Raw genomic sequence first — 26,210 nt, 5'->3', positions numbered from 1 at the left:
AATTTTCAGATTTACATAAGTTCTAATGGAATATGTCGCGCGAACTGAATGCCATAAATGTAATTTCACTTTTAAGCGCAAGAATTTAACTGACGGTATTATAATTGAAGACACGTTGTTCCCGAAGTGGGAAATTTAAAAATCGGATAATGGAAAAAATTACCATCTTTGAGGAATTTCAATACGACGCAAACGGTGTTAACAAAACGCGTTTGGTTTCAGATATTTTAGAAAAAAAGGTAAAATTGGTCAAAACTCATTCGAAAATAGAATATTTCAAAAACTATCTAGCAGTCATCAGCCGCTAAACTGCTATTCGCAAGTATCTTGGTTGCTACCTTCTTTGCGGGTCATCATTATTGTAGAGGAAGAGAGGTATCAATAGAATAAAAACATTAATCACAGACAGAAAGATTTTTAATTTTTCTTATTAATATATACAGACAAAATATTCACAATTCTCTACTTATAATGAAGCGACACTTCTATGCATTTCAAGTACATAAGGATTATATGAACAATGGTGCACATGCAACGAAGCAAGCGAAAGATTACATTATAAATTTTCAATTTTTCCATCCACTACAACAACGGAAGGTTTGAAAGAAGCGATCAAGCAAATGAAGATATTGTGCCCAGATACGACTGCATATCCTTAGAAGCTTATAACTTCAGTAATCTGTGAAATATTTTCTTATGCTAGATCGCTTCTTGAAGTATTGTTTTTTGGTTAAAATGAAATAAAAAAAGGTAACTTCCAAATCCGGGCTTAATCCTCTTTATTTTAAAATGATACTACAAAGGCGAAACTTTATGTAAAAAAGCAGATTTCATAGAGGAAACAAGAAATGTTTATTTTAAACGAGTCAAAGAGGTAACACACTTTCAGATACGAGATATAGGAGTATTACGCTTAAGTAAAAATATAACAAATCTTTATATACATAAATTATATTGAAATACCTTTTAACATAACAAAACCTTTCTAAAGGCGAAAGGTGTTCACTGGACGCAGTTTGCTGCTGCGGTTATAGCTGTGCTATGTGAATATGTAATTTATATTAAATTTATGTCTACGTATTGGTTTTATAATAACTGTTTATTTTACAGAATCAAAGAAAAATACCACTTTGCTTTAACAGAATGGTTAAGTTTAAACTGGTTATTGTTGGTGGTTAGATTAAAAGAAAAATAATATCAGGTGAAATGCCATTTACATTTTAACTCGTGATTGTAGGCGATATTGAATTCATTTCGTAATAAATGACACGAAATATTAATTTCCTTGCCATTTCAAAATATAGAATAAACCATATCTCATGGCAGCTTTCTATCGGATAGTATGAGTTCTTTCTCGATGTTTGTCTCCAATATTCACGTAATTAGTGGCTCTAATTTATTTTAGGATGCAAATAGACAAAAAACTTCGCATTCTGAGGGGTTGTTGCTCTAATGATATCCAGCGTGAGTTTTCTCCAAACTCGCGCTGTCAAAAATTATATCACAAATGTTATTAATGAACTGAGTTTGAAGGTAAACTCTTAGTCAAATTCGTTGGCGCAAATTCCTATAAGTAATTGTACTGATCATGAATGTTGATATCGGGATTTCAAAAATTTAGGAACGGTGGCTCGGCTCCGTACAAATTTCGGGCGACCAATTATTGCACGGAACGGTAGTCAAATAGCGTCAAGTAAACCGATTCTGGATCGTTAGAAACACTGAATGACTCTGCAGATAAGTTTTTGACGTATAATAAAAGTTTCTGTGTTAGTCGTACTGAATCGAAATATGCTAATGTAAAGACCTAAGGACTACAAACTTTGATCCAGAAAAATTAGATTTCTAAGAGGGAACATATTGAGAATAATTGTCCTTAATGTAATCGGTCTCGCCTTAGAATTTCTGACCACCTTCAAGACTTTTAAATGCTAAAGTCAATTTAGTTCCCCTTCCTCCGGTGTCTTCAACCTGGCGAAGTTTTTTGACACAACCTGATTGGTTACGAAACTTCCAAACAAATCAATGATAACTTGCTGTTTTACACACGAGGTAAAAAGACTACGCGCTAAAAGAGACGCTCTGTTCCATCAACAGGAAAGAAAACCAATTCTAGATTCTCAGTAACAGTCAGAAATACACGCAAATTGTTCGGACCGATATGCTGCTCTTATTTTTGACTGTCCTGAATCGGGTTTCCTCTCTGTTGGAACAGACCCCATGAAACATTTAAATTGGATGTCAAACTACAGGGAGCTAGTTAAGTTGATGGCCACTTTGGAGGTCCCAAATTCATCAAAGAGGGATTTAAATCCTCCCATAAGATTTGATCCTACGCAAAGCAGATCTCCTGGTATATTAAAAAATACATCTACTAGTAGAGTAACCGTAATCGCTATATTAATATCCTCTGAGTGGAAACTGAACAATTATTACTTTCGATGCAAATGGATTGCCTACTCATAACTGAAAAAAAATCTGGGCCAGCCACCTTAACCACCTAAAGATCTGCCTTAAATAAAAAGTGGGCCGGCCTCTCAATATCACATAGAAAACATAAATATTAATGTAGATCGAATTTACTGAAATAAATTAATTATTTAATAAAACAATTAAGTAAAAAAAGCGACCGGTACACTGGACAAGTGAACGTCAACTTCTACCGATCTCATCGAGTGAGAAAAGCCCTTGTTTCCCTGCATAAAAGTTCTGGAACATTGTAGAATATTTTTAGGCTCAATAAATAATAAATAAAATACACATTATTAACGCAGATGATCGAGTGAATTGTCCAGTATAGATCAACTTTTACGGAACGGAATTTGGTCGTTCCGAGACTGCAACGTGTTTAATCTGGCTGTGGACTGTAGCAGCCGTTCGACTTAGCGACATTCCCATACTTTTACTGTCTGGTCTACACTACCGGAAATTACGTACGGGTAGGATTTGTGGAAATCTGAAATAAATGTTTATATATAAAAATAGGATATTTAAGCCGCATTGCCACACAACGAGGAGAAACAATTTTTTGTAATACTTGTCAAAACATTAAATTATCAAACACAAATTTCAATTGGCGAAATAAATGTAGCTGTGATTAAACCATAGAATAAAAAAGTCATAGAAGTTGAAAGCAATCTATTTAAAGTGGCACGCAAAAAGGGGGTCGCCTTACAACGCTCATTTCCTCGACTGTTTTAACGGAAAAGCCTAGAATTGTGCCATTCATTAACATTTTTCTCACAGTTGAAGCATTCCACATGGAAAAAATAAGCGCCTTCTTCCATAATCTTTTTTTATTACATTATTAAACTAATGTGCTTTGAAAATAACTGTTACAAGAGTATTTTATAGAGAACAGTGTAACTTACCAACTGACGTACAGAAGTGCTTGTGAGCATCCAGAGTCTTAGCGCAACGCTTATTCCTCAAGTCCCACACCCGCAACGTCTTGTCGTCACTCGCAGATACCAAAAACTTGCCGCCTGGGTGAAACACCACACCTCGCACCCAATTGTCGTGAGCTATCAACACGAACAGAGCTATGCCTGCACCAACATCCCATATTCTAAACGAGAAATAAACCCAAAACTTTAATATGACAGCAATTTATCCGCCTAGTAACTTATAATAAATATTTAAAATAGTTTTGTGCATATAATCAAATTTACATATATACTTGTATAAGTATATATGATTAAAAACCTATAATGAATCATTCTTTGGTGGTTATGAGTGTGTTACCTAATAGTTTTATCCCTTGATCCAGATGCCAAGAAAGGTCCCATATGCGCCCCTTTTTTGTTATCTGCCCCTGCTGCTTCGTTAATTGCGTTGGCAGCCAAATCGGGCGCCCACGCGATACATTCGACCACGTGGTCGTGGGCTCGGAGCTCATTCCGGCACTCCTTCGATGCAACAGACCAAATCCTGACAGATTGATCGTTAGAACAAGTGGCCAACAGTGTACCGTCCGGTGACGGTCTGACCATTCTCACCTATATTTCAAACAATAAAATGTGACTTCAAAATACTAAGATGTAAATCATCGGTAACAATTATTTATTTGGAGGACTGATTGAAAGAATGAATAAAACGAATAAAAAATAATATATACAGGGTGTTTGATTATAGAATATTGGTATTTGGACACGTAATGCCACAAGCAAATAGGAATATCTATGTATGCGCATATTTACTGGCAATTAGATGAGAAATTTACGCACCCATTCTCTGTGTCCCGTATATGTCCTGACGCAGTAACCAGTGGACACTTCCCACATTTTAATTGTCTTATCCCGACTGCACGACACGACGAAATCTCCCGCCGGCATGAAGGCGACGCTGGACACGTTATGGTCGTGGCCGAGCATTGTTCGAATGCACTCAAAGGTTTGTTGAAAGTCCCAGAGCTTAATGCTCATATCCGAGCTGCAGGATACCTATAAATAATCGTATCATAAAAAAACAGCGACTTGAATCTGTCTATGAGTTGCTCAAGAAATCATAGAACGTTGACTCAAGTTACTATATAATACCCTAATACTAACCAGTAGTTTTCCAGAGGCGTCGAACGCTATGTCTTGTACGGGATCAGTGTGCCCTTTGAGTGTTCTTTCATACTCCCCTGTTTCGAAGTCCCAGACTTTCATAGTTGCATCTTCACTAGCTGAGACCATGAGACTGAAGACTGGATGGAATATGACACGGGTGACTGGGTCTCGGTGACCTATGAATGGAAGCTAAGTTCAGTATCGAAAATTAGACATTTTTTGTTGTTATATTTACAAAGTGTGTTTCAAAAGTCTCGGAAAGGTGAACTGTTTTAGATATGACTAAAAATGATCATTTTTTCCAAAAAGGGCTTGTAAAATACAAATACCCACAATTCACTTGTGATTGTGGCTACTTTACGTAGCAATATATGTAGCTCTAGAAGGGTTTGAGATATTTACGCTCAGTTGTATAAAGCTTGACAATATTGTCATTGTAATCATTGAATAATAAGACTCCTTTGCAGACAATTCGGTAAATGTTTCTTTAGGCCGTTTTTATGGAATTGTTTTTACGAATAGTTTCGATAATTTAGATTTAAACGCAGTTGAAAAGAGATAGAACTAGTCTTGAATTTAGGTTAATTAACGTAATGATCTTTGAGAATGACGCCAAAATGGCCTGCTAAAGCAATACTGATATCTACAATGTAAAACAAATATGTGTCTATTTGTTACACGCCATTTTGAACGAACGACCTAATCCCCAGATTTGAGAAATTGACCCCTGTTGGTTTGATGACTATATTTTTAATGAATTAGATCGAGATTTTAATCTAATGCACGCCATAAACGCAACTACAGTCATGAATATAAACGAGCAGTACTACAAAAGTCTTTCAATCTCTTTACCAAATTAATCAGTTAACAAACTTATAATGAAATATTCACTAACGAACTAAATTAATTATTGCTTATTAGATAAATGTAATTATCTTTACTTATAGGTTATGTCGGAATACCGAGGCAAGTAGTTAATTAATCAACAAATGTAATTATTATTACTGTCGTTAATGTATCTTTAACTTCCTACGGTACCTACAGCAAAAACCACCAAACGTCTTTTTAGGGGAGAAGCAATATAATAACTCTCTGGATCAACCCAAGAGCAATCAAGTTTGTGTAAATATTTACTCAAACATAATCGCGGCCTTCTACCTACGGTAAAAGTTTATTTGCTTAACGTATCCGTTAAATACGTAATAAAGAAGTGTTTTTAATGCTTTATAAGAAAACCCTTAGGAGTGTAGGACAAAATAGTCGACGTTGAATGAACAATAAGCCACTCAGCGTCTCGCGGCAATCTGTCCTATGTATACTTTTGCAAGGATTCCTATAACACTGTTGATGCCTTTAATACGGCGGACAGTTCAAGCCCTTGCTAATGGTTAGTACCAGCGTTTAAAATATTGGTAATACTTATTAAAGTGCATTATCGCACTTTGTCACAATTCAATATGGTTTTCACCAAAATTACCGTCTGCAGCAATTTAAATTCACACCACCTATCACCGCAAAAAAATAGATTCTGGCGAAACGGAAGCTGAATTAAAATCCATTCTAATTTCGTCGCGAAATCTGTTAATTAGGCTAGCACCTGTCACGGAAACACATACATCTGGGCGTCAGTGTGGTAATCTCCACCTGATTTCGAAAATAATATGTACATCAAACACGTCAAAAGCTTCCTGGCAAATTTACATAATAAGCACTGCAATGTACTAATATGTAACTCTCGAGAATAATTATTTAGTGTGGTGTAGCAACAGATGACTGCTTATCTAGGACCTTCCATTAACAAAAACAATTATTACCGTACTACTTGGATCAGTAAATGCGCGGGTTATGCATTGTCTGCAAGATATTAATTAACAAAAACCCACCGGTCAAACAAAACTTTTCCGGCGGTCTGGGGATCCACTCGGTGGGACTTCGTTTGTTTCTCGTGGGGGCTCCTTCGATGTACTCCTTCTCAGCATCGTTTAACTTTGACTCGAGTTCCATCACCTTCTTCTGCAAACGTATTACGGAGGTCCACTTTTTCTCCAGGAGACCTCCGAATTTTCTTTCCACTTCTCCGGGCATGTCTGCTTCCTTCTTGAAAGCATCCAACGCCCCTTCATATCCATTACTGCTCAAGTAATCAGCGATGGCTTTGTTACTAAAAACAAAAAAAAAACATTAATCAAAATTCAGTGAAACGAGTGACTCATAGTTTAAAGTGCTCGACTCTGACGCGTTATTGCTAATATTAGAAAACGTATGAACAAAAAAAAAATCTGATAAACGTTTCATAACGTCCTAATATAGAATCAATAAATCTATTCGATAGACCAGTTACAAGGCTTAATAAGGTATTATGTGAACGTGGTTCTTTCTCCTCGAAATCGCTAAACATTTCACGTAATCAAAATATTTGGGCTCCATATAACGTTCCCATGGTAGTAGAGAAAGTATGCAACAAAAACTGGCGATTGGCCACTTATACGTGAATTTTTGCAATCCTCTTCCATTTGCTGATTTATCGGTGACCGGTAACTATTAACTACAATACTTTCCGCGAATCTTATCTTCAAATCTGCTCATAAAAAGACTATTAAGCCACAAGATACATAGTATATGTAATGCGCTTGCTCAAATATTTACAATATAATCAAGTTCGCTTTAGAAATATCGTGGCACTCTGCATCTCTTTTGTGCTTCCAGTACCGGGTGCGGGTGTGAGTTTAGACAATTCCATTATTTGTAAAAAGCGTACATGGTTCCATAAACAGAGAGGTCAACAAATTGCGAGCAGCGATATAATCATTCGCGGAATGAACTAAACGCAATTAGAAACGAATCAGTCTCGTGCCATGGCAAAATAAAATAAACGTGAGTTATTATTGGGGGATACGGCCGTGCAACGTGAATGGTATAAAAACGTCATCAATAGTGATTTTCCTGAATAGACTTAATTAAAATTCTGAGCTGGAGGCAGGATTACTACTTATTGGAAACTGTCATACCAGATAATCTAATGTAAAAATAAGTTGTCTGGTTTCGTAAGCCCCTTTCACTTCTTTACAAATAGACTTATTAGGCTCGTTGGCGGTATTGTGAGGATTTCTAGAACCGAGAAATTAGGATCGCATATTCTGGCGATTAGCACAACCATGGGTTTCTTCGATGTAAAGATATTAATCTATGTAATCTTCGTACTTAATTTGAAACGAAGTTACTATGGTGAGCTAAATGTCGCATAATACTTATCGTATCCTTAAGATGGTGACATGAAATGACCAGCAAAATCATCGGATATGATACCCCTTGATTTTTTCCTTTGGCGCTATTTGAAATCTACGATTTACACGAGACCCTCTGAAAAAAATTCCTCGTTTTAAAATCACGCGTCCTCGTTAGTTATTAATGTGAGAATCATAATGATGACAGCATGGCTCAATTCATGAAAGTTCATGGAATGGAAAATAAAAAAGTTCCAACTAATGAGCACCCAACTTAGCTATGCTACATTAAAGCCGCAAATAGCCTACGTCATTTTTAGATCAAAGCCAGATAAACCCCATAAGATCTAACCATGGAAAGTCTGGTAAATCAATAGTCACGCTCACAATCGGATCATCCTATAAAACAGCAAAAGTAAACAACCTGTGCCATCTATCATCTACTCGTAGAAAAAAGATGAAAGTACCCACAAAGAAGCTATTTAATCAAGCTGAGCACAATTTAAATGCCCCCCGGTGCAGGTCCTTAATAGGACCATTTATTCAACTTGTATGGCTCCAATTATGTAACTAGTAGGAAAAAGAAATCGAGTTTCTCCCGTATTTGATGATATACAGCAGGCAACACGTACTTAATGAAGTATTTTTTCAAATTGTTACGGAAGAGCGCCGCGGGAACCGATCAAAATCAATACCTCAGTTGAGGGTCTAAATGCAACGGCAGAGAGAGCCCTAAAATGAAATCGTGAGCCATTATTGTAAGCCACTTATGGTCGTTGGTAAGCTAAGCGTGAAATTGCTAATCTCCTGGGATTAATCGAATTTTAACCTATTGGCAAACAATAAGAAAAGGATTTATGTGTGTTCTTAATTGGCCGGATGCTTATCTTCGGTTTGGAACCATTTCTACGCTGCAAATGTATTCCAAGTCGAAATCTTGTCAGACTCTGACAAAATTGACTATAATGAATTGACGCATTGGATATTTTGCTATTTCATTACTAATGTCTCTTGCATTTGACGTGGGAATTCATAATAAAAAGCATCAACAACACGAAAACCTACGCAGTGGTGAGGACGTTTTACATTGTTAAAGCAACAGGAAACGGTTGGAAAGTGTGCGTTTCATAAATAAATGTCTCATTTCTGCTACGTTGTGAGACGTGTTATAATACGAGTTATCGCTGGCCATAAGGCATCAAAACAATTTCTCACCTTTTGACACCTGAGGCCGAAAGATCATTAACCAGTAGTTTCTATAAGGCTTCGAATTTAAAATTTAAAGGGCTTCGGCTTTGGTGCGACTTCAGACTTCTTAAATGTGCATACATATCATGTTTCCAGTAGTAAAAAATGGGAGAACAACTAGGCTAGTTATTCAATGCATTATCAGCCACTTGAATGCATGCGATGTAAAGTGAGAACCTAGTCCTATTGAATGTTGGTTAATATCGATTTATAAATCAAAGTAAAGAGCTTTCGCATCCTTATAGAATAATTGTGCCCATAACATTAATACTAATTGAAAACCTTCTTCACAGGCTGACTCAACAATTCGCGTCAATTACTGAATTCTTGGCAAGAAAGATAAAAAATAGTAAAATAGAGATAAACGGTTCTGTAACCTGCAATTCCGTGATTCATATGAGTAGGTGGCTAATAAAATATGTACAAATTATGGTTGTTAGCTTTCGCAGAGATTCATTTCATTCAAAAAAATTGAAGAGAGCAACAGCGAACCTTCGGAACCATCCTGTTCACAAAAAATTAAGGTGCTGTTTGCCACACAAAAATCGATTGCGACCCCAAATGACTTTCTAAAAATAGATTTAAATGCATTTTAAAGCATCGCCTTCTACTGGTACGTGAACTTAACCAACAAGAATGAGCTACTTAAGCTTTTCACATTAAAAATTACTTTTCAAACAAATTAATACACGCGTCTCCCATTTAACGTGACATTGCTGATCTTGAACATTTCTTTCACGGACTTTACATTTTCTCTACAGTCATCTCCGAAAATTAAAGAATCATGGCACAACTTTTGGCGTTATCACATTCACACATGACATCCTCAATGCCGAAACAATTATTTTCCTTTCGCCTATTTGTGTCTGGCAGTTTGGAATGTCACGGCACGAAATCGGTTTTGCTTTGTGGGACTTATTTTGTCTAGATGTTTGTTATGCCGTATGTCTCGTTTCGGGTCTCCTTTGTGTAAAAACAATACAAAATTAAGCACCCGTTATTGATTTCGTTAATCGCACTCCTTAACAACATTGCGCTCCAGAAAGAAATGGAGCACGTAAATAACATAAAAGTTTATTTAGGAGCTCTAAAATAGGGTAAGTCTGGCCATTGATTAATTAAAGTGCCAATAATTTCCACAGACGCGTGGCAGAAAACCTCGGTGCGTGATAACGCAAATGTGCTACTAAAGAATACTCCGACATCCTTGAATGACAACAATAATTACATCATCTTTATTTGTATTTAGTGGGCGCAGTGGCGGGACATATTTAAAGTTAGTTTCAAAGAAATAAGTATTTGCAATTGTTTTCGAAGGATTCATTAGTACAAGAACCTGGGAGTGGCCTAGAACCAGAACCCAAACTAAGTAAAAGCCTGTTAGAACTCGAGCAATTTTCCTAGATCTCGATTACGAAGGTGTGTTCCTGCGTTCTAACTGTTCTTTCGACATTTTTTTTTCGTTAATTAATATCGCGTATCCCACAGGTCCAACATAAACAGACTAAGACGTAACTATTCAATAACGATACACCGTGGGAAAGGCCACGAAGGCATTCGTATTTTACCAACGCTAATGTTGCCGTTACTCTGCATTTGATGCCAAAAAACCGTTTCATGTCATTATATCAATACATAACAATGAATATTCAATTGTTCTGCTTTATTTATGTTAAATATGGGAGACCGGCGACGCTGCAGCATATAGGCGTCTCGACGCCTTGGCATTGGCAGCCAGTGGGGACGCGACCTGGCTTTGACGTAGGGAAGTTCAGCTGTATTGATTTTCGCGAGGGCGCTGGCGGGGGTTTCCAGATTTGCATGGAAATTCCCTCGAATGTTATATAAATCCCGAGTGAGATTTTAGCAACCAGAAGAAGCTTCAATAGCCTTTTGACGACTGTGTGCTGAGGTAATTAGGTGTGTTAGTACCGGTCAAAATAGTACATGGTTACTGTTATTTCCCTCCACATCATTATCTTCTAAAGCTATCAACCCCGCATTACATTATATCTGTCTATAGGTGCTTATTTATGAGATAATCCACCTGGTTCCACTCTCGCAACACAAAAAAATAAATAAATTTTATCTGGTGTTACCACGCTTCGTGGACGAATGTCCCGGTAAAACGACGATCTACATGAGGCGTCCGACCATGGCAAGTGTGACCAACAATGAAAAAAAAACGAGATGGATATTGAAAATCTCATTAAAAATCCGTTCACCGTGTGTCAGTCGTGAAGTATGACATGCCTCAGGCCACCACGAAGCGTAGTTGTGCCTGTAACAATCGCATTTTCGTAGAGAGAGGTGTCTTGTTTTACTTCGTTGGTCTATATTTTATAAAGTCTTATACAGTGTCAGAACGACTGTAGCCACTGTTCGATTCTACCGAATGTTCTCCCAGATCTTAATAAAAGCAGGTCCGGTTTTGAACTCTTTTCGACGAAAGTATATGATGACTTTCTTCGGATACGTTTTTCCAGCTCTCGGTTCAACACTGCTAGACGATTTAGAATAAAACGATTGGGAAATCTTCGATATTTCTCTATATTTCTGCGGAAGTTACCCCAACGCATCCCCACTACTAATAGCACATAAACTTTAAAGCTCTCAAGTCAGCTCTTTAAAAGAAAATGTTCCAGCCATTTGTACCAATAAATAATATGACATGCAAGAACAAGAAGCACAGGAAATTTTCTTAAACGGATGATTTGACAACAATGACATTCTAACAACGGAACAATTGAAGAACAGTTGTGGTGTAGCCTACTTACTATTATCAAACCACATATTTTCGTTCGATATAATTAATTCCTATCACAAAATCGCAGTTTTCTCAGAAATATCGACAATTTGTCGAAAAATAAAAAAGCATGTAATTGAATTTTCTATGAAACCAGTAGATCTTAATTGTGAATTCAATTAGGGTCAAAAAATTCTTAAAATTTTAATGGTGGCCCACCACTAGCCCCCTTTAAGTTTTCAGGCTTCGTTGAAATATAGAGTTCCTTCAAATTATTTAAAATATTCATTTCCTGAGGCCAACATCTCTTCTAATAACTCAATTATTTATCTAAAGCATCACGAAAGGTCAATTCATTTGAAACAAACAGACCCACCCTTGCACTTAACAACTTTCCAGCTAGCAAGTAGAATTCCATTCCCACACTCCTTCCTCTTGAGGAAGGTTCATATAATCCACCTTCAACTGAACTGCGGCCTCGCCCATTACGTGATCTTATTGCCCGTGCTGAAGACCACGAAAAAATCGTGAAATGCGAATCTATTCAAATACGAGACTAATTTCAAGTGAGACCTGCGCATAACGGCCGTGGGACGGTACCTACCGGAAATATTCGCGTTTCTCAAAGGTCAATCCTCACAAGCAGAAGTGAAACTGGAACTTTAATATGCGGCGCTGCCAGGTTTGCATTATTGTTTTTGAGCGATCATATTGAGCTTCTGGTACTGGACGCTGGTGGCCAGGGGCGGCAACGCTGGCACAAGCCGGCCGGTCTAGCGACTTCTTCTCCGGCAAGATGAAGAAAGAAGTCAAGCCAGTTGGGTAATCTTCGTGCCATTCTCTTTTATTATTTTGAATTTTTGTTGCTTGTAGGAATCTACGGCCCATACCTTCGTGGCCAGGTTGGAATTGGCGCTAGCAGGTCGGTAGGGGAGCTAGACATGCCTTCAGGCTCTTAGTTACACTACACTTGATAGTCCCGCATGACTAGGCAGTTATAACTGGGTATTTAACGCAGAGGTTAATTTGCCATGACCCCATGTTCAGCTAGCCCATTGTGGCTGGATCTAGTCACATTATAAAATGGCATGACATGTCTTATTCTTCGTCGCTGCCATTAAAGTGCCTCGTAATGGGATGTTAAAATTCAAATATTTTTAACCTAGTTCTTGGAGTTTTGTGTCGAGGACAGAGGTCGTTTGTCAAGGGAGCGCGGAAACACGCTAATAATACCGCGCCGAATATTTAGTCGATGCAGTGCATTTATCATTGTATGGAAGAATAGGATTTTACTTTTAGAGATTTTTCACTTGTGACAGCTAGGGTGATCACAAGCCTACACTGCTACGCCCTAACAATAAATACAACTCATACTAAAAAGCCTTTCGTCTAGGAATACATCCGTGCAACCGTGTGGGAAGCCCCATATTAATACGTACACTTGTATCAAGTCATGGCACGAAAGCTGTTTTCTTCTTCTCACCGCATAAAAAAGTACAAAATGTAAATTGAATAATGAATAAAGGAACTCTTCGGCATGTACCTGTACGGTACTATAACGGTACTCTCCTAGAATACACTACCTACCGATGAAGTGATAAAAAAACATTATTGGGTCGCGCTGATCGATGATATTTTTTTGGATCTTTATGAGCTTTCTTGTTCGCGAATGTGGGTTATCAACACAGATTTATTGAATACTTGTTTTTCTTTCTATAATATGGATATGTAGAAACTTTGGCCTAAATGGATAACTCATTGGTAAAATCATACGATCATGATAAACGTAGTGGTGGTATTGATTTTCCTGAATTATATTAATTTACACTAGAACGACCGTGATTTGCATTAATCTTTTTAGGTCAGCTTTGCGGATGGCGGCTAGACTTAATCTAGCTCTAAAGCCAAAATTTTAACTAACGGACCAGATACATCCACTCACTAAAAACGGAACACAATAAATTTGAACAAAATATGACCTTGTATGACTATTATATCTTTTGTTCGATTTTAAAACTTTCAAATGAGATAAAAATCAGTCTAGATTTATAAAATTCAATCAGATTTTCTAGCTAAATCGTAAACGTCTGTTTCCTCTACCCCCCTCACTGTTTGCAACAACCTGAGTAAATGTCGACAAACTCTGCTCTGTCACATCAATTACTATTTTAAATCCCCCGAAAGGGCATTCAACCAATAGCGCTGAAAAATTGAACACCGGCCCCCCGTAACATAAACATCATAGACAAAATTGGTCATTACTTAACCCATGATATGCACCCTAATTATGAGCCTGTTTTACACCCCAGTCATTAACACACCTTATAACCCATTGTATCACACATCAGTCTATGCACCCTCTATTTGACTTAGCAACACCCCTCGAAATGAAATTCCCTTTCTGCTTTAGTTAATTAAAAATTCAACATTTCAACTATCTGTCAAGCGGCCTTAGGCCTTAATCTTATATAAACCATGGAAAAAACCTTTAATGATCTGTAGCCGCAGCTTCAAAAAAGACAAGTTCAACGGCCTGCCTTAAAATAACTGTTACTCAATCGAAAGCCACCAAATTATTGTGGATCCTGCCTTGGTTTGATCGGATGGCTTAGGAAGTTAATAGCCATCGTGGCTAAGAGGTAGTTACTTATAACTAGCAGGAGATAATTACGGTAATTACTTATTTATAGATGGACTATAAGAGGAAATTCAGACATGGATATAAAATTAAATTCTAGTGTAATAATAGGACTAATTGCCTAAGGCTAATGCAGCACTTCAGGTTTGAGTGAAAAACTACACATAATAGTGATTCATGGCTGGAATATGAAAAAGGCAGTTTAAAAACCACTTGAAGACCACCTTCTGCTTGATACTTGCTTATGTATTGGTACTGATATTGCGTAACACAACTAATGGTACGTGTAGATACCAAATGCACTAACTGGAAGATAAACATAAAATACCTTGATGGCTTATTCAAAATGAAATAAGAATATTTTAAGTATCTTTATCATAAAATATTTTATGAAAATCAGCTGGTCGAAGGGAAACTGCATATATATGAATAATTATTGATATGTGCTAATGAGAAAAAATTGCATTTGAACTTTAATGAATTTGATACCGACGCAGGAAATGAGAATACCTATATGAAAAAGCATTTATTTTTAAGTTCTTACAGCTCTTCTCGCTGGCGTTGAGATAGGACCATTTTCATGTTAATGTTCCGAAGCTCACTTTGGGTAACCGTTTAGTTCATTCCAACCTAGAACAAGAAAAATACATCAACATTCCATCTATAAAAGACCATTTGAGATTGAAGCGTTTTTTTTTCGTCTTTTATCAACCGGATGGAGAAATTTCCAGATTTGTGTTCTTAAAATTGATTGCGACACTTAAAGGGGCTATTTATACCCTGCCGAAATAAAAAACAAACAAAAAGGCACTAGAGAGAGCATCTCTTGGCAGTAGTCCAGGCTGGTTCTATCTTGGAGTCCTGATTTTGGTGTAGGAATGAGCTGTTATTCAGTTTAACGACGGAAAAACGAACACAAAAATTAAGGAGGCTCTTCCAGGGCGCATTAAAGTAGGCTTGTAAAGAGACCATAATTTAATTTGTTGCGGTTCTGGGGTTTATTTTAACTCATTTTTCTTATATAAACTATGTTTATCCTTAGGAGTTTTATGACCGTGTCGAATACAGAGACAGGACAAAAATATCATTTAAAACAGTTTTGTACTGTGTATTTTACAAGAGCTGATAATAAATGACCTTTGTGATAGTTCACTTATCAATTCAAATTGTTAAAATATTTAAATTAAGTAGCTCCATAAAAAAACTAATCCTACCAAAATAAGACACAGTACTTACTACAGTTTCTTTGTTATAGGTTGACAAATCTTATAACCTGTCAACTGAAGTATAGCATCGAACCTGTAACTGTCAGAATTCACGTTGTTAACAACATTAGATCACAGGCAAACAGGTATCTTAGAATTTCTTAGTAAAAATGAATTAACTTCAATTGTGTTGGGCTGGAAACTTCTTTTTTCAACTTGTTAATATCTTTATTTAATGCATAATTAATATCAAATAACTTTGTTATATTCATTATAACAGTTGGCATCAAGAGTCGAAGCTATGTCACAGGTAATTTTCAGAAGTGCAGTTGTGCAGCCGTATGTTGATCAAAAGCCCAATTGGTAGTTGAGTATTAATTTATACTTATAAATGTAATGAATTTGTTTGATCAATTGTTTTCAAGTTATCTCCTCTAAGGGTTTAGTAATGCTGGGGTATTGACTTTGGGAAGGGGTTCACCAGTTCCAGTTTCCATTGAAAAGTTTATAATGTGAACAAATGGTTGAACACAGTGAGGCAGCACAACTCAAATATTTTCCTAGATACCTCACCTGCAGCTTCAACCTGCTTTGAACTGACTGCATACATTTCAAAATATTCGACTAAAATACCATAGAAAATACAAATGCTTCCCTATCCTATAAGTATTCAAGTGCCAGAAATGTATTAATTTTCTCAGTAGCAATAAGTAATCTAGGTACACTATTCAAAAATATATTATTTAACATAAGTAGAGTCCTCAGATTATCAGAAAGATATGTCTGAGATTTACTTATGATTTTCCATTTTGAAATTTTTTCCCAATTTCATTTTTGTCACTGACTTTGGTATTATGAAGAATTTCGGTTTAAAAATAAGCTCCTTTTTTAGGTTTTACAGTCTTGGAGACATAATTTTTCAGTTGCATGTAACTAATTCTGTTATCAGAAAATTTAGTTTCTTTTGAATTTGCTGAAAGTTTAATGCTTCAATTTATCATTTCTTTTATGGTGACGTCCACCAGGGTAGCCAGGGCTTTTTAGACACAACACATTAAAAATCCCCCATTAAAACATTATTAAAATATCCTACTTTCTCATCTATTACACAATTATATTTAAATAATTAACATAATAACTAAATAATGAGGAATTATTGAAAAGGGCCATAATTCTACTTTAATTCTTGTTTAAAAACAAGACATTTTTAATATCTTCACTAGACTTGTCTTCAAACAAGACATCAAGATTGCTCTATTGGTGTTTTTCTATCACTTATAGTTTCCAAAGTTTCTTATATAAAGATCAAACTTTGCCCATTATGTACAATAAAATTAAATTCACCGCATGTTTTATGTTAGCATTTGAGAATATTTCCTTGAAAGATTAAAAAAAGCAAAATTGTTTTAAGGTGGCACCTTGGGCCATTAGATTACTTTCCTCAAGGTTTCACTTAAGCATAATATTCCTAACCAGGTGAGATCAGGTGTAAGCTAACTAATTGGATATCAACTAATTACTTAGCTTAAAAGTAAGCCTATTTACTTAAATATGTTATATGTTTGTGGGTAGTGTGTTTCATCAAAATTACTCAACATGTGTCTACTTATTAAATACAAGATGTTTTGATTTTTAATAATAAGAATTGTCCCTACAAGAAATAACTGAAATAACTATTATGGAGATATTCTAATTCCTATGAGGTTCTCCTTCACCTCAGTTTAATGGAATATAAAGAAAAACAACCTACTGACCACCATGTAGGGGATTCTTTTATGGGCAATAACACCAGATAAATTTACGTTTAAGTTAAATTACTTAAGAAACAGGAAAATGTATATGCAAAACTCCGTTGCAGTTTTTTAGCCACTTTTATGATAAAAATCAATATCGGCCATTTTGCTGGAGATGGCCAAACCAATAAGGCAGCTCTGCCAACGAAAAAAACCCGGAACTTGCCATGCAAATGTTGAATTTTAGTCGATTTGCGGTACTTACTCTTGTGAAGAATGGATAAATCGCAGCGATATCACTAAAAACAGATCTTAACGCGTAATTTTCTCAACGAAATCGTCCGAAACACTTTGCCCAACGGACCAAACCACAATGCGCAGCGCAACGACAAACGCAACGTAATGCAAATTCTTCAATTTTTTTTCAAACGACAGCCGCAGTTGGTTGTCGCAATTGACAGTTGACGTGCAATGCAGCCAACGAATAGAAACAAAATTGAAGTGTTCCGTTTTAGTGCTTTCAATTATTAGTTTTTATTTTTAAGCAATCGTATGAACTTCACGATATCGCATATGAAAAATCGAACATACATCAACCTTTATTTAATGTAAATATCTATTTTACTTTGAGTTTTTGCGGATTATTGATATATCCTTGGATTTACCTGCATACGCCCGTCATGAATTATACTCTCTTCTAGCATTTGCGAGAGCGTCTAGTTCTAGGACACTTATCGTGCCCATATCTCCTATTTTCCTAATCTTTAATTAATCGCAGTCCACACATGACGAAATCATATGAAGAATGAGATTTATGGGTCTCTATCAGTTGTTACATGAAATGGACTCACGGACAAATCAGTTATCAGAGAAATCTGCGGAATTGGCAACAGTGTCAACGCCACAGAATCGGGCTGGCCCTTCTTTCCAAGGAATATTGGACAGGGTTTTCGTGATTAAATGCAAATGAGTTTTATAGCAAAAACTCATTTGAATTTGAGCAATCCATACCAAACCATCTTTCAATTATTCAATTTCACATTCTCAACGTGATTTACAGTGATATAAAATGGACAATAGAACACTAAATTGCAAATTGTCATCCTAATGTGACTTAAATAAAAATCGATTCCCAAATTTTAAATTTACATCTATCAACTAAAATTGAAATAAAAATTATGTAATTACGAAAATAGATAAATGAGGTAATTTAAAATGTCAATTATTATTTCTTTGTTTATGCATAACATACTTTATGAATTTAGTAATTAAATATTAACAAAAAAACGTCAGTACTAAGTTTTTATCACTTCTAGCTCCTGCTCCACAGCATTCTCATCTTTTGCATTGTCAATGTTAGAGTCAGTTTCATTTAGTGATAACTTTTTATCCACAGTATTGTCCCTGCTAATTTCTTCTGCAGGTGATTCGTTCACAATATCCTTCTTGATAATTTCTTCTGAGGATATTTGGGTGGACATATCACTGTTGGTTGTATTACACTGATTATCACTTTCTGCAGTTATGTGTTCAATTTGATTTTCACACATTTGATCTTCAGAGTTTGGTTCTCTCTTATTTCCATCTAATTCTTCATTCTCAGAACTTTCTGCACTCTCTTCAGAGGAACTAGGCTTATTGGTTTTGAGTTTCTTTGCTTTCTGCTTTTGATTTTTCCTCTTCTTTAATCTTTTCTCTCGTTTCTTGGCTGTCCGCTCATCACATAAGCGTTTATTGTCTTCCAATTTTTGTTTGTAGTCATTGTCTAATTTTTCCTAATAAAGAAAATGTGTCACATCATTTGAATTATCTAAGTAGTTAGCAGTGCTCACGCGTCTGGCTTTTTCTTCCATGTACTTTTGTCTAGCATACTCCTTTCGCCTCAAGTGTCTGTACACATGAAATTCACCTGAACCAGCACCCGCACTCGAACCCATAACATTTCTTACAAAATCAGGAATATGAGGAGCACCTCGCTCTTTCGGTCGTTCAGGAATGATAACCGGTTTTTCCTATAAGAAGATATAATAAATAATTTTAAGTTTTTATGTAGAACATGCAGTATATTTTCTTCTTACTGGGTTTTTCATTAACTTTTCCAGTTTCATTCGTTGATAATCCGCTGTGTTTTTAACAATAACGTGAGGAGGTCTTTCTTTTTTTGGCTTTTCTTTGTCTTCATTTTGTTTCTCCACTTCGTTGATCATTATGCGATATATTAATTAATTATTAATAATTTAGTATTAAAAACTAAAAACTTTACACTGTAAACAAAATGGGTTCACGTTTTGAATGACGGACCAGATAAATATAAAGTTACGAATCATTTTTGATTTCAAATATTCCACAGTTTATTGTTTTCCACATTTAGTGCACGATAAACAAAGAAAAAACATAATCAAGAGCGATAATCAATTTCCCTATTGCCATCTGTAGTGTTCTCTGTCGTTTGAGTTGTCAGGAATGTCAGTTCCAGAGTTAAGTGACAGATAAATTGTTTTTTTTTAATTGTATTTGTTCCGCTGTTCCTGTTCCTGTCAAGGGCTGAAGTGGTTTCCTCTTAAATAATTCTCGATTTTAATTTGCTTCTCATCTGTTCTAGTGCTTTATTAATATGCTAATTAGTGGTGCTTCAAAAACCATATCGCTTGCAAAATTTCGGTAACCACAATGAAGATGTAGACTAAGCACCATTTCCTAGTTCAAAAGTGGCACACAATACTAATTTGACCGTCGTCCACAAGGAAGAGGATTCACCTTTGGTAGATCTACCCTTTTTTTACCAGTAAAATCACGTCCACGATTTTGGCATTTAACATTTTTTGATTTACTTTTGTATGCCATATTTCATAAATGCTTAGTTTTGTAATTTGTTCCCCCTCCTTGTCCAGTGTCTCTAGGTAAGATCATGTTGATTTTTCCCATCACTTTTATCTGGCATTGTGCATGCTATCTTTCACCATATACACAAACATAACAGTAATAAAAAGGTCAAGTGATTTAATGTTGTGCCTGAACCTGACAAGCTTTTAAATTGCCCAGTAATTTAAACATCAATACTGTTGAGTGTTAATGTATGAACACTTTATAGGCGATGGTTGTAGTCCATGTGTACCCATACCTCACTCAAATCAGAGAAGAGCTAGTACTGGCAGACAATGATACTATGGCTGCTAAAGCAATCTTGATATGTCGCCCCAACTCACATCAGTTTCAAGACCGAACCCTAACTTTAGACCAGCCTGTGAAAGTTGGAAGATCTGTAGCTCGTGCCAAGCCTACTCCTACTAATGCAATTTTTGATTGTAAAGTTCTTTCAAGGCATCATGCTCTGTTATGGTATCAAAATGGCAAGTTTTATCTACAAGACACGAAAAGCAGCAATGGAACCTTTGTAAATAACAATAGATTGTCTGTTGATAATGATAATCATGAAGTTAGTTCTGGAGATATAGTTCAATTTGGAGTGGATGTTGTTGAGAATAACAGGAAAGTTACTCACGGATGTATTATTGCTACTTTGAAGTTGTATTTACCTGATGGGAAGGAAGCAAAAGCTAGTCCAAGTATTACTGAAGGAGACTCACATGGTAAACACACATTTCTATTGTTTATTTTAAATATGTTTTTATACATACAAATTTTTCATTGTTTATTAAAAAATAGTGCGTTTTAAAGCAGTATTAAGCATACTTGACTTGGCATTTGTTTGATTTCTGAGTCTCTTTTTGTAACTATTTAAAAATAGAGAAGTGAGTGAAAAACCTTTATCAGAATCTTTTTAATTTACAATGATGAGAAAATACTTAAAATGTTTACTAACTTCAACAGGTATAAGCAAAGGGATAGTATGTGCTCACATTTACCAATCAATACATTTTATGTATGGCCTATAGACTTGAACAATTTTCTTTTTTTGTCAAAAAAATAGGTGTAGTGCCCTTAGATGACCTCTACAAATTAAACCAAATTCTACAAGATGCTAACCAACGTGAGCAATGTTTAGAATCCAAGCTTGTCGCCCTGCAAAATGTAGTGGAAGAGACCAAAAGATCTGCCGAAGAGAGCTGGCAAGCTTATGTGGGAGAGGAGAGGCTTTTGAGCCGGCTTTCAGCTCTTGAAACCCAACTACAGCAAGCCCGAAACAATTGGGCCGAGGATAAACTGAAAGAGGAAATTGCAAAGTTGCAAGTAAGCCTGTTCTACAAATTCCAAAAAAACTGTGATGATATTAAAAAATTAAACTGTGGTTAAATTATAGGAAGATAATGAGAGATATCAGGAGGCAGCCAAAGAGGCGTTAGAGAAAGTGCATGCAGAGAAACAACAAGCAGTTGTAACGGCGTTGGAAGAAGGGCGAGCCAAAATTTCAGCTCAACAAGATGCACTTTTGGCCAGGGAGCAGTTAGAGCAGACACAGTTGGAGTTACAGGTTTGTGTAAACTAATAATCTAACATTGTTAATGTATTATGTACTACAAAATCCCAATAGGAACTTGCTCAAAAACTATCAGAGATTCAAACCAAAGCTGATGAGGAGAAACATGAACATGAGAAACAGGTTAGAGAGTTGGAACAACACATGGAGGAAGAAGGGGCGAAAATAATTGAATTGGAGGCAAAAATTTATGAATTGTCATTGGAGGTGGCGAAAAAACATAATTATGGTGATCACATAGAGGTATTTTAGGATGTTTTAGCATTGTTTGTGTCTTTCAAGTATTAATTTTTAACATTTATAGCGTCCAGAGCTGATATTGGAAAATGACATTAAACTGAAAGAGGAATTACTTGAAAACGAGATTTTGTCTGAATTGAATAAATCAATTTCCAATGGTTTTGTACAAAATCACATTAATTTAACGGTAAGTCAGTATCCCATCTGTACTGAAAGTTGGTAACAAGAACAATATAATCTAAAGACCAAAGCCGCATATTCTTACTAATTCTTCAGTTTAAGTATTTCAACCGTTACTTTGTCGACAGCACCGTGCTCAATAAAAATTCGCATTAAATAGTTTCTAAATTATTGCCCTAAGGTCGCCCCTGTCGACGACAAATGTGAAACAGAAAAGTCTGAAGATCTTGAATGCGAATCGACCACGAAAAACGACTTGGAAAAATGTGATCCTCATACCAAGGAAGACGGAAGAAGGGTGTCATTCAACTTGCCAGAAGACTCAGAAACAAGTCAACTGGTACGTCCTAGTACTTACTCTAATATATTTTACGCCTTATATATTTTTTTTAAATCAAGGAATCTCAAAACAGTCCCAACAATTCACCAGACGCTCACACCCAACCGGAAACCACTGCCGATGATCATTTTTCCAGCGATCATGTGGATTCTAAAACCTTAAAGTATCAATATCAATCTGCTCAGCGGGAAAAGATAGAACTGAGGCGTAAAATCGAAATTCTTGAAAAAAACTCCGAAACAAATAAAGCGAAAATTTCTGAATTAAGTAAGGCACTTCATGACGAGAAAGAATTAAATGGTCAGAGGTTAGTTATTTGCGATGGATTAAAAGAAGAGTTGCTAGCTTCACATAAGAAGTGGGAACAAATCGGTGAGGAAAACAGGAAACTGATTGCGAAAAAAGATGAGTTACTTCAGGAGATTGAACGAATGAAAAATGATATGAAGATGCAGCAGGAAAAAAGGCCGACCAAAGATCCTAAAGTTAGTGATTTAAACTTTTCAGAAACGGCTCAGAATTCCAGTATTCTGAGCACGGAACAGCTGACTAACATTGAAGAAGAATTGGTACTCTTCAAGGAGAAATACGCTCAAATTTGCGAAGAAAAAGTAAAATTGTCCCGGGACTTATTAAAATTGCAAGTCCAATATGACATGTTGTCGGATAGCATGTATAACAAGTATTTTTGGTACGTCGGGCCCTTGGTGATCGTCATCCTCTACCTGTTGATCAGAGAATGGATTTCCTGATTGACTGTAATCATGTTAATTTCATTTTATTGTTTTTTCGAGTATTTGGTCAAGATTATCAACGAGACGTAGTGCACGGATGGTTAACGCAGTTAATGAAATTCTAGTCTGAAATTTGTTAGGTTTTTGAGGACTCTCATGTTTGGTAAATTACGTCAAGGGGATTAGTTTGCCCATACTTTGAGGGCGTTAAGGATTGCATTGGGTATTTCAATGGTTTCAACGGAAAAGTACACGGATCCCTATTGGTTTTTGGAGTAATACTTCACAGTTAATTTTCAAGTATAGTGTGGATTTATTTACCAAATAAACATCCAAATATACTATTTGTGGTAAGTAATCAAATGTAAAAGGTAACTGGTAAAGATACAGGGTGTTTCCTTTAAGCAGTACCATTGTTGTCATAGTAGGAAATTTAAGGTTGGTTTGAAACAACAGTTGTAATTTTAGGTGACTAGTTGATATTAACAGTTGCCAAATTGTTACCTTTTTCCCTATTTTATTTTATGTAATACCAATCTGAATTCCGTATTTCAACTTTTTCTTCAGAAATAATTTTATTTACTCGTCTATTATTTTGTAATAACTCTTCTTTTAAAGTGATCTATGGCAATCATTTTCTTTACACGTTTAGCCAATCGACCATATCATCATACTAACATCAAATATCGAAAGGCTAATACAACGGAGGTGAACCATTCCGTTTATTTTTTCGTTTTAAATTTTAAACCAAGCCAAAACCGATTTTTGTAACGATATGACTGTTTAAAAATATAATTCATATATATTTAGCAATGACCAGTGTCCCCCAGAAAGTTTATTAAAGCCAAATTATTGATGTGCAGCCAACTTTAATTGCAAACAATTTCCATCGAAACGTTGCAATATGGATTTGGATATGGAAGTTGGATATTAGCCAGATATATTAGATTAGTTTTCGTAGAAACCCAGAACTTGACCAATATTTAACACCACATTAATAATTTGGCTGGAAAGAAAGTAAACTAAACTCCCTGATTATGTCTGAAATTGAACTGCCTTCTAACTTAGATCTATAATCAATTTGTCATATCACGGAGCGTTTGTGCACAAATTTTGTAGTGGTCTCGCAGCTTTAAGAATTTGAAAGGTTCGTAAATTCTTTCTCGTCTGCAATATGCAAGATACTGATAAGTGTATAGTATATTTTCACTTTTTTTTTATTTAACCACATTTAAATCGAATGTAAAGCGTATAAACGTCCGACTGAGCAACCTCGATGCCTCACATCAAAGAAAGGTGCATTTTTTTGAAATTATTATTTATTGTTTAGTTCTAGATTATTGTAAATTCATTATGTTTTATAAATGTTTATTATTTGTCCTAACTGTATGTTAGTAATATGCAATTCTGAATTTCGTGCTGGTTATAGTATAGACCATAAGTTGTTGAGTTGTGTTTAATCGCTTTTAAAAATTTGGTGAGATTATTTTCTTGTTCCATTTATGACTGTTTTGTTAGTTTACAAGGAAAAGAAAATTGCAGAAGTAAAATAGTATATTATACCCCAAGGACGTGAATTACATTATTACGACCTGAACATCAAATCTAAATTCCTAAATACGGAGTTCTGACGGATTTAAGACGTGAAGTTCATAAGTATTTCACAGCCGCGGTATATATATGATTTTTTCCATTACTAAATTTAATTAGATTTTATATTCAGCATAAATTAAATCCGATACACAAAAAGATTACGCTTCTAGAATCATAATATCAACGGTGATATTTCATTTAACAGTAATTTCCATGGCAACAATAATAAACCAGTAATGGAGTGAAAGACATCATGAGCTATATATAAGTCATTATTAGCTTGTTATCCAACACATCTAATAGTGGTGTCTTTTACAGCTGGTAGTGGAAAAAATAAATTACTTGTCTGGGATCAAGAAATTAGTAAAGCGCTTGCTTAATTGAAAGGGTTGTTTAAAAAATCCTGTATAACAAATTTTGTTAATTTGGAAGTTAGCTGCTGTTGATATTTAAGATTAAGGTTATCAGCAATTAATCTTAATTCAGTATTGCATATAAATCGATGTAAACAAATAAATTGGACTTTCAGTGGTGAGAATGCATTACTGAAAATCCTCGTGTTATAATAATAATCTACAAAGTATTTTATTTTATTAATTCTTATATGTTTTTGCCATACCTGTGTTTATAAAACGAATTATTTGTAGTACGATATATTTGTATACATGTATAACTTTAGAAACGCGTATTTAAACCGGAATACTAACGTAAGTGTTATTAGGAAATGAAGTTTTGTGATTAGAGACTTGTACCTAAAAAATAATATATTTCAGAGTTTCCTGGTTAGTTGTTGTATCTGTATTATTGAAGTAATTAGTTTATTTTGTTCAGAACTGTTTATTCATCTCTTCAATTGCATGTTTAAATCACATACACACTCTTTTTCTGTAACCTGTTTTTAAAGAGATTTCAATAGTTTTTATCCCTAATCGACAGCTATTACGTATTATTTAAAAAAATATATATATATATACACATTTTTCCATATCGATTCGAAAATAGAATAGAGTTGTAAAGTCGATTTGATGATAGTTATTTACGACCTAAGTCCACTAGTTTTGTTACAGTATAAGTTTTTTATAGACGAAGCAACGTTAGGAGCTGAGCTAGAAAATGCCAGCGAATACTGTAACAATATCTAATGGACGTGTATCGTATATTATTTTATTTCATGCTGTTACCTGATTTATAAAATTTTTATAGATCAACACAAATAATGTTTCTTGAAAATATGGCGACCGCAATTTTTCTCTGCATTCGTCACTCTGATGAAGTCGAATGTAACTAAGTATTTATTGAAATCTACCGGTGTCAAATGCATTTGATAGATATTTTATA

General features: G+C 35.4%; 3 protein-coding genes and 1 long non-coding RNA gene across 5 annotated transcripts; 2 read left to right on the top strand and 2 right to left on the bottom strand.

The window, feature by feature from the left end:
- Positions 1-399: 399 nt before the first annotated feature.
- Positions 400-17,771, bottom strand: Lis-1 (LisH and WD40 domain-containing Lis-1). Its single transcript, XM_066405885.1, has 8 exons — positions 17,613-17,771; positions 14,954-15,039; positions 6,437-6,714; positions 4,551-4,729; positions 4,227-4,442; positions 3,745-3,998; positions 3,372-3,568; positions 400-2,956 (listed from the first exon to the last, which is right to left on the bottom strand). The coding sequence occupies exons 2-8, from the start codon at positions 14,989-14,991 to the stop codon at positions 2,883-2,885; spliced, it is 1,236 nt and encodes a 411-aa protein (XP_066261982.1). The 5' UTR covers positions 14,992-15,039; positions 17,613-17,771; the 3' UTR covers positions 400-2,882.
- Positions 12,518-14,568, top strand: LOC136419503 (uncharacterized). Its single transcript, XR_010753118.1, has 4 exons — positions 12,518-12,593; positions 12,645-12,693; positions 14,274-14,410; positions 14,462-14,568. It is a non-coding gene; the product is annotated as an uncharacterized lncRNA (long non-coding RNA).
- An 856-nt stretch (positions 17,772-18,627) lies between the features above and the next one.
- Positions 18,628-19,647, bottom strand: LOC136417558 (PRKR-interacting protein 1 homolog). The gene is made up of 3 exons (XM_066403316.1): positions 19,426-19,647; positions 19,180-19,359; positions 18,628-19,122 (listed from the first exon to the last, which is right to left on the bottom strand). Exons 1-3 carry the CDS (start codon positions 19,552-19,554, stop codon positions 18,643-18,645), a joined length of 789 nt encoding a protein of 262 aa, XP_066259413.1. The 5' UTR covers positions 19,555-19,647; the 3' UTR covers positions 18,628-18,642.
- Positions 19,648-19,847: 200 nt separating this feature from the next.
- Positions 19,848-24,775, top strand: Slmap (Sarcolemma associated protein). 2 transcript variants are annotated; one of them, XM_066405831.1, is made up of 8 exons: positions 19,848-20,109; positions 20,439-20,937; positions 21,279-21,538; positions 21,609-21,779; positions 21,840-22,028; positions 22,090-22,212; positions 22,387-22,545; positions 22,605-24,775. In XM_066405831.1, the coding sequence occupies exons 2-8, from the start codon at positions 20,442-20,444 to the stop codon at positions 23,295-23,297; spliced, it is 2,091 nt and encodes a 696-aa protein (XP_066261928.1). In that variant the 5' UTR covers positions 19,848-20,109; positions 20,439-20,441; the 3' UTR covers positions 23,298-24,775. The 2 variants fall into 2 exon arrangements, with proteins under 2 accessions (XP_066261928.1, XP_066261927.1); XM_066405830.1 differs by having other exon boundaries at positions 19,848-20,247.
- The last annotated feature ends 1,435 nt before the right edge of the window (positions 24,776-26,210 follow it).

Source organism: Euwallacea similis, chromosome 2 (genome assembly GCF_039881205.1).
Source record: "Euwallacea similis isolate ESF13 chromosome 2, ESF131.1, whole genome shotgun sequence".
NCBI lineage: Eukaryota > Metazoa > Arthropoda > Insecta > Coleoptera > Curculionidae > Euwallacea > Euwallacea similis.
This window is presented reverse-complemented; position numbering and strand designations above follow the sequence as displayed.

Bases quoted from the DNA above. Each gene is read 5' to 3' on its own strand.
- Slmap (XM_066405831.1), top strand. From the start codon at position 20,442: ATGGTTGTAGTCCATGTGTACCCATACCTCACTCAAATCAGAGAAGAG. The intron at 21,780-21,839 runs GTTTGTGTAAAC...AAATCCCAATAG, and splicing joins AGACACAGTTGGAGTTACAG to GAACTTGCTCAAAAACTATC. The intron at 22,546-22,604 runs GTACGTCCTAGT...TTTTAAATCAAG, and splicing joins ACTCAGAAACAAGTCAACTG to GAATCTCAAAACAGTCCCAA.
- LOC136417558 (XM_066403316.1), bottom strand. From the start codon at position 19,554: ATGATCAACGAAGTGGAGAAACAAAATGAAGACAAAGAAAAGCCAAAA. The intron at 19,360-19,425 runs GTAAGAAGAAAA...ATCTTCTTATAG, and splicing joins AAAAGTTAATGAAAAACCCA to GAAAAACCGGTTATCATTCC. The intron at 19,123-19,179 runs GTGAGCACTGCT...TTTCTTTATTAG, and splicing joins TGGAAGAAAAAGCCAGACGC to GAAAAATTAGACAATGACTA.
- Lis-1 (XM_066405885.1), bottom strand. From the start codon at position 14,991: ATGAAAATGGTCCTATCTCAACGCCAGCGAGAAGAGCT. The intron at 3,569-3,744 runs GTAACACACTCA...TTTCTCGTTTAG, and splicing joins TCAAGGGATAAAACTATTAG to AATATGGGATGTTGGTGCAG. The intron at 2,957-3,371 runs GTAAGTTACACT...CATTTATTTCAG, and splicing joins GCACTTCTGTACGTCAGTTG to ATTTCCACAAATCCTACCCG.